Here is an 8,004-nt window from a genome sequence, read left to right as displayed (position 1 = left end):
GTTTGTAATGTAGTGGAGAGATCCATTGGCAGGATACACTGTTGGAGCAACTATTGAAAATCTTCCTATTCTTTCAGACGCAAGCCACTAAGCCCAGGATTCCACCCTGCATGCAAATAAACAACAGCTGGGGGCTGCCAGTCCTGGGGTAAGTGCCCCATAAAACCCAGGAAGGGAAAGGCAGAAGGTTGGCTCAGGTCCAGAGGGAGCTCTCTTCCTGATCCTGTTCCTGCTTCTTTGTTTACCCAGGTGTGTTCTCCACTCTTGACTCAGCCCCAGAGCCAGTCTCTGAGCAATGCAGAGGCAAATCCAGCACTCTGGGATTCTCTTCTTCTGCTTTTTGCTTACACTTAAAAATATTTCACAGCTTTTCCTGCAAAACCACTCAGCTAACATTGCTTCTGTCTGTGACAATGCAGTATTGTAATTTATATATTCTCCCTGGCCTCAAATGGATGAAACCAGAGCTGCTCAAATATATGCTCTGTGCTGCCAACAGATGGGTACAGGCTGACAGACCAATGGGGAGCACAAGGAAACAATGAGACAATATTGGTCAGCATGACGGGTAGTGATCTCAGAATGCACATTATCTGGTCAGCTCTTGAGAACATCTCTCTCTCTCCACAATATTTTTAGGGCATCTAGTATCATTGTAGCTAGTATCTTTGTGAGCGATTCAGGCTTTTCCCATGGAAACTGTTGGTGTGGATCTGTTGCAAAAAAAACCACCCCAAATGCCAGCTGGGGATGTTCGGCAGGAACTGCCAGTGCTGAGTGAGGACCATGTATAGTACCTTAAGTTTGGGTCAGCGCCAGGGAGAAAGATTCTGTTCCTGCTCCTGTTTCTGCTTTTTTGTTTATCCAGGTGCATTTTCCCTCCTTTTCCTCAGTTATCAGAGCCAGAGCTTCAGCTGGGCAAAGTGATATGCAGCTAGACAGGACTTGACTCCTGTCTATCTTGCTTTTATGACCAAATTAGGCAGCAGGGCAAAAATGTGCCAATTTCCTTTGTCATGTGGCAGTCTCCCCTATCCTATATTTAAAAGAAAAAAAAAATGTTCCCAGTGGCTAATTCACTCAAGAGCTCAGTTGGTGGCTTGGGGTAGTTTTGTGATACATTTCAAACATGTTAGGCTAATATACAAGATTAGATTCAACAGCTGCCCAGTGGAGAAGTTTATGGTTGAAGATTTTGTGACCCTTAGGTATTCTAATCCCTGCACACTGTAAGAGTTTTGCCTGATGCTTAGGAATTTATATAACAAGAGTATTTTGAAAGCTGCTCAGAAGGCAATTCAGACACACAAAGCAGAGATGGCCCCAAATCCTACTGCTGGGGTTGGAATTTCTGGCATCTGAAAATTTGGGAGTGGTTGGGCTGGGAATTTGGTCCTGGTCCAGCTCTATCACCAAATTTTCATGCTGAAGGATAGCAAACAGTGTTGCCACCTTATGGGCAAAAAATTCGGGATGCTGTTATTGAGTGAAAAAGTATGTAATAAGCTAATTTGCATACAGGGACATAAATTGCATGTAGTAATCTCCATTTAAAAATTATGTAGATTAAATACCGATGGAGGCAGCAAATGGGCAACCTTGGCGAAGAAAGCCCTCTGTGTGTCTACAAGGCAAGCTTCCCACGCACACCACCCTGCCAGCTTTCCTCAGTCCTGACAGCTGGAGTCTGCCCAACGGGTAACAGGTAGGTCAGTCTCTCTGCTGAGTCAGACAATCAGTGCCACGTGGTGCTGAGTGTGCAGTGTGGGAACTGGAACTGAGACCCGCCAAACTCATCTCATAAAGTGGCCATTAAACATCCATGGGAACACCCGTCAGTTGTTGGGCTGGATTCAAACTGGTGACTTATAGCTGAAAGGCCATTAGTGATGTCCTGAAACATTCAGACCCCATGCGTATTTAGGCATCTATGGAATGGAAGTTAGGTGTCTAAATACCTTTGAGGACTTGGGCTTCAGTCCGCAAATAGATGCCTCTATGGTAACCAGCCACTAGAGAAGAGTGTGACCCATTTTGCCAGTGGGTTAGATGCCTTGTTACATAGCAGGGGAATGTTGGGGATCAGGGTTCTTGGGTTCTGTTCGTAGCTCTCAGAGGGGAGTGTTGAGTAGTGATGCTAGACAGACTAGTAAAGCACAAGTGGTGGATTTGGCTGTTTCTTTGGAAAAGGCAGCATGGCTGAGCTTTGTTGTATTAGAGCTCAGGATTCTGTACCCAACTCTGCTAGGAGTTACTTTATCCATTGAAGGCCTGTGTCTTGGGAGAGAGATGGAGCCCTGCTCAATAATCAAGTCTGATGTGTGCAGAAGTGTTAGAAGCGCTCAGTAGACGAGGTGAAAGGTGAGCTCATGGACTCTGCACTGTGCCCTTAGAAAATAACGTGATCTGCAAGGGAGGGCTCTGCTCTGTCTTCCAGTCTCATCCCCCAGACTGGTGCAAAATTGGGAAAACGGGTAACTCCCTGCTCCAGGACTCAGGGAGCACCTAGGGACTTGGCTGCCCATTTTCTGCAACACCTGGTCGCCCATACAAATCCTGAGCAGGCACGTGAGAGCTGATGGGATCACAGGATTTGAGGGTGATATGGTCAGAAGCACTCACTATGAAATCCAGCCAAGTGTGCATGCAAGAGGGGACTCATGATGATCCATCTCAAGGCAAAACAATGGGACAGAAGTTGCAAGCGGAACAGCTAGTGGGGTCAGCTTAGCAAACGTGAAGTCTGCAGCTGCTCAACAGGGTGAAAAGCCAATTTGTCTGACTGACACTAATTGATGTGGGGAGCGGGCATGGGAAACAGATGGGGCCAGTGACTAATGGACAGAGTCCAGGAAGGCTTGGATTGGCTGGGGAGCATCCTGTATGATACACCCCTGAATCTGGGGGACTATAAACACTGGAGTGAGTGAGAGACAGGTGATCCCTTGGACTCTTGTTCCGCTTGCCCGTCCCCAGGGAGAAACAGCAGAACACGGGAGGGCTGGAGTTCTCCGAGTGAGAGAACAAGCTTCATCACCAGCCTCCCTTCTCTCCTGGCCTCCGTCCTGAGACACTCCACCTCCCTGTGCTCCCCACGGGTCTCCCATGAAGATGTGGGCTCCCATCATCCTTAGCTGCGTGTTCTACACCATGGTGACAGTGGCACAACCGTAAGAGATGTTGAAATACTTGATCAGTAGAGGTAACATTGAGGGGTTCAATGGGACCAGGATGTCACAGGAGGGAGGCAGCAACCATGCCTGTCAGACTTGGGGGTGGTTTGCAAAATCCTACAAGCCCCATCTTATAGGACCAAATCCTACCAACCTGAGAAAGCCCCACTAAAATATATCTGAGAAATGTGGTGATCATCTGGGTATATGGTAAGTTGCAACACCAAGGAGTGAGGGGTTGGCAGCTTGAGGGGGGAGGACCAAGGAGTAAAGGGGATGACATTGAACAAAGGAAGGGGGATGGAGGATTTGGGTCTGGATGACCAGAAGATACTTCCCAAGAGCAGGGCCTGTGAGACTGTGAAAGAATCTCTCCAGGGAAGGGATGAGACATTGCATTGCAACTTGGGACATTGAGAACTAGGACTGGACAAAGCCCTGCAGAATAGACCGAACAATCCCGAGCTGGCTCCTGGGAGAATAGTCCAGATGTTAGAGATGAGTCCTAATCAGACCTGAGATTGGAATGACCCAGAGCTCTGGGACTGGTTTGGATTGGAAGTACACAGCTGGTCCTTATCTCTATAAGGGCAGAGCCAAGGCCCCAGGTCTAAGTGTCCCCTGAACTTTGGCTGGTTTGGATCTAGATGCAGACCTGAACATTGCAGTCAAGCCCAGCAGGGCTGTCCCCAGCTCTGATTTCTAGGAGTCCACCAGGGAGGGGGCCCCACTGGCGATGGTTCCCTTGTCCCAGGTGGAGGTGATTTTTCTCTATGCCAGGAGAGCTATGCAGGCCCCTCACCTGTGCTACTGTACTGTGCCCCAAAGGGACACAGCAGTAGCCCCTGTGTGACATGCGCTGGTGGCTCTCAGTCTTGCTCTGAGCATGGGAGATATCTGCATTGTAAACCCAGCAATACCGCTGTTACTGATTGGTGCCCTGGGTGGCAGTCTCAGCAGAGAGGCCATGGACTGCATGGGGCCTGGAGACTCCCCTCTGCCCCCAGGGCAGAGTCAAGTCCCAGGGTGGTGGAGGCTGCCTTTCCTGAGGGATAAACACAGGACTTCAGCCTGTGGGTTTGTGGTTAACACATAGCCTGGGAGTCTGGAGAGAGCTGGTGATCAGCACCTCCCCCTCCCTCCCAGTGCTCCTGCCTGCTGTGGATCAGCTGTTCATCCGCATTCAGGAAGCACTGGGGGGAGGGGGAGGAGTGAGGGTGGGGCACACTTGGGGGTGGATCAGGGCAGGGGCGGGTAGGAAGAGATGCAGTGGGGTTGGGAACTTAGGGGAAGGGGTGGAGTGGGAGCAGGGCCTGGGGCAGAATAGGGGTTGAGTACCCCCCGGAAATTCATAAAAACGGCACCTATGGGTGCAGCGATCAGGGCGAGATCCTGTTTCCTTTCCATTGGCAGCTTTTGCTCCCCATTGAAATTATTGAATTTATCACATGTTCCCCTCACGATCCTACAGAATTTGTCAAATCCACTCCCTGATCCTATAGACATTGTTACACACTCTCCCAGCCAATCTGATAGATGTTGTCACCCCTATTCCCCCATCCCTATAAAAGTTGTCACATGGATTCTATAGCATTAGTCCCATTTGTTCCCATGAGGGTGAGCCTCCTAATATAAACTGCATTGTTCTTCTGTTCTTTGTGCCCCCTGCAGGAGATACCTGATTGTCATCCCAGCCGCACTAACCTTCCCATCTGTCCAGAGGGTGTGCTTGGACCTGAGAGGGGTGGAGAAGCCCATTCGAGTGGCCTTGACTCTTGTGCATGCGTCCAGGAGCCTTGTCCTCTTCCGAAGGGTCATCCGGAACAACAGGATCTTGGAATGCTCCAAGTTTTGGGTGAGCAGCTCTCCCGGGGACGAGCCAGGCTCCCATTGCTGACGGCTCCCAGGCTGCTGTGTCACATCGTAGGTTCGCTCACCAGAGAGAGAGAAAGGAAAAGATATAGAGAATGAGAAAAATGAGACTGATGCGGAAGGGTGAGAAAGGAGGAGGAGGGAAAGTGAGACAGAAAAAAGCCAGGTAAATGGCAGCCTGCATAGTCTCTTCTCTTTTTCTGCATTTATCTGCGTGGCTTCATCGTAAAGCTCCTGTCTGGTGAGGTAAAATGTGTCTGACATGCTGCCCTAAGTACCAGATACATGACCTGGAAACAGCAGCATTCCCCTGGCATGCTGCCTGTTAGGGAACCTCTGGCCATCTTGGCTTTTCCCCACTGTGTTTCTTCATTTCCCTCTCCAAATGTCTTGCCTTATGTTCTTGTCTCTCCCTGATTTCTCCCTTGATGGAATTTATTGGCCTTAAAAGGTGCTGAACCGGCAGCCCTGGGGAGTGGTGTCCTCTGGTTATCCCTGAGTAGACACAGCATGGTGCTTCCTACATACCATGTACACCACCCATGTGCCTCTGTCCTAAACCATCTCTACGAGTGAGGGGGGATTTCAGCCCCCATGAGCCATTCAGTCACTGACCTCCACACAGAGATGGCCAGTGAGGGACACCAGTTAGTGCTGATTTGTGATGCCCTGCTAAGGATTGGAGTGAGCCCCGCCCAACTCATTACACTGGTGAGACCAGGCAGTGCACAGGCCACCATACAGCCTGCTCCTGCACTAGGGCAAACACCTTCCCCCCCTCTTGCTAACATCTCTGCTGTTCACATACCTGCCAGGGCTCCACAGCCCAAACCCAAGGGCAGAACAAAGGCACCATTCATTGTTCCAGCAGACGGAGCTGCCTGGCCGCTGAGAGAACAGATTGCATCCGTGGCAGGTGTCCTTCCCGGCAGGAAGGGAATTAGTTGGACGCAAGATGCCAGGGAACAGGGGAGAAGAGTATCTGCTTTGATGCCATTGGGAAAGGGGAGAATGCGCTGCGCTCCTTTCCCATCCCCCAGTTCTCCCCAGCGAGCAAACGATGGCTCCCTCTCTCCGTGTGCAGGTCCCGTCTCCCGCTGGGGGCCGGGAGGAGGTTTGCACCGTCCAGCTGACCATCTCCAACGGCCGCTACTTCAATGTGAAGGAGGAGAAGAAGGTCCTGATCCGCAGGGGTGACAGCAGCACCTTCGTCCAGACGGACAAACCCATTTACACGCCAGGGCAGAAAGGTGAGAGCTGTGAGCGTATCTCACCTGCCAGCTCTCCAGGCTTGGTCAGGGCTGCCCCGCATTTGTCCCCACAGGCCTGAGGCAGCTGCTGTACGCATTGCTTGCTGGAAGAAGCAAAGGTGGGGAGCAGGTGGGCGGGAGGCTTGAGCTTGCTGGTCCTTCCTCAATCCATGCCTGAGCAGCTCCACCCTCTGCTGGGGACTCTGGCCACAAAGCATCAGCTGTGTGGTCAGCCCCTGTGATTGGCAGTGGGGGCCGGGGGATTTTTGGGGGGCTCATGCATGTGATAGGAGCACATGGGTGGGAGGGAGGACAGACCACACTGGAGGACATACAGTGTGGGGAGACAGGCACACAAGGATGGAGGACACAGTGCAGGGCCTCAGGACCACCAGGGAACACACTGGTGCCTGGGGGTGAGGGAACAAAGTTTGGAGATACAGACAGTGAGCGATGGGGAACACTAGGGTCTAGGCAGGAATTAACTTGGAGATGAGGACATGCAAGGGCCTAAGGATTGGGGAAAACCCAGTCTTATTCACCTCCCAAACGGAGGAGCTTGGAGGCCTCCACATGAGCTTAGCTCATAGCTGTTTATAGGCTTCACTGAGAAGAAAATATAACAGAGACAGCCTGCGACCCATAAGCCTCGCAACCTGTCAGAGGAAGTGGGACAAAAATGTTGGGTGTGGGGTACAAATGGTAGAATTTCCGGGGTCTGGCAGGGCTGGGTGGGGAGTCCAGGGCTGGAATAGCAGGGGGGCTGCAAGACAGGACTGAGGGGCATTGGCAGGGCTGGGTGGGGAGCCCAGGGCTGGAATAGCAGGGGGGCTGCAAGACAGGACTGAGGGGCATTGGCAGGGCTGGGTGGGGAGCCCAGCGCTGGAATAGCAGGGGGGCTGCAGGGAAGGGCTAAGGGGCATTGGCAGGGCTGGGTGGGGAATCCAGCACTGGAATAGCAGGGGGGCTGCAGGGCAGGACTGAGGGGCATTGGCAGGGCTGGGTGGGGAGCCCAGCACTGGAATAGAAGGGGGGCTGCAAGGCAGGACTGAGGGGCATTGGCAGGGCTGGGTGGGGAATCCAACACTGGAATAGCAGGGGGGCTGCAGGGCAGGACTGAGGGGCATTGGCAGGACTGGGTGGGGAGCCCAGCACTGGAATAGCAGGGGGGCTGCAGGGCAGGACTGAAGTCCATTTCTGAATGTGTTCCATCTTCATAACTTTTCTTTCAATATTCTTTTCTCCCCTCAGTGAAGTTTCGGATTTTGACTCTGAATGAGAAGTTTGTTCCCCTTAACAGCAAGGTAAGGCATATTCAAGTGGACAAAGGGAAGTTTCCTGACTCCACATCCCTCACCCCCCTCCAGTCACCTGGTCCCTGGCAATTCCAAGTCATGTCTGTCTCTTTCCCCATGAATGTAGACAAGGTCTAAGAGGCCCTACCCCTCAAGGTAACAGTTGCTAAACTGTTATTAAAATTGGATGGGAGCTGGTGTCCGATTGCTAATGCTGAGGCCCAGTGCTGTCTAAATCACCACATGGCCACGCCCCAGCAGGTGGCTCAGAAATACCAATTCTCTATTAAGTGTATCCCAGCTTCCTTTTCTGGCTGGTTGAGGGATAGTCCAGAGATCTGCACCGCAATTCCCTACTAAAGAGGACGTGCCAGCCTGTGTAAGCATCTGCAGACTACAGCCACAAATCACATG

At 51.8% G+C, this 8,004-nt stretch overlaps 1 protein-coding gene across 1 annotated transcript in view; it reads left to right on the top strand.

Moving 5' to 3' along the window:
- Positions 1-3,111: 3,111 nt before the first annotated feature.
- LOC311520957 (alpha-2-macroglobulin-like protein 1) overlaps positions 3,112-8,004 on the top strand; it is a gene marked incomplete at its 5' end in the record, with an annotated part of 29,364 nt that continues 24,471 nt past the window's right edge. The window contains 4 exons of the mRNA XM_084628969.1: positions 3,112-3,170; positions 4,845-5,028; positions 6,130-6,295; positions 7,547-7,599. Coding sequence (XP_084485095.1) covers positions 3,112-3,170; positions 4,845-5,028; positions 6,130-6,295; positions 7,547-7,599 — 462 coding nt within the window. The remainder of the gene's footprint in view (positions 3,171-4,844; positions 5,029-6,129; positions 6,296-7,546; positions 7,600-8,004) is intronic.

The sequence above is a fragment of the Lepidochelys olivacea genome, assembly GCF_965140295.1.
Source record: "Lepidochelys olivacea isolate rLepOli2 genome assembly, chromosome: 1".
Lineage (NCBI taxonomy): Eukaryota > Metazoa > Chordata > Testudines > Cheloniidae > Lepidochelys > Lepidochelys olivacea.
Note: the sequence above shows the minus strand (reverse complement) of the source record. Positions and strands in the feature narration are given on the sequence as shown.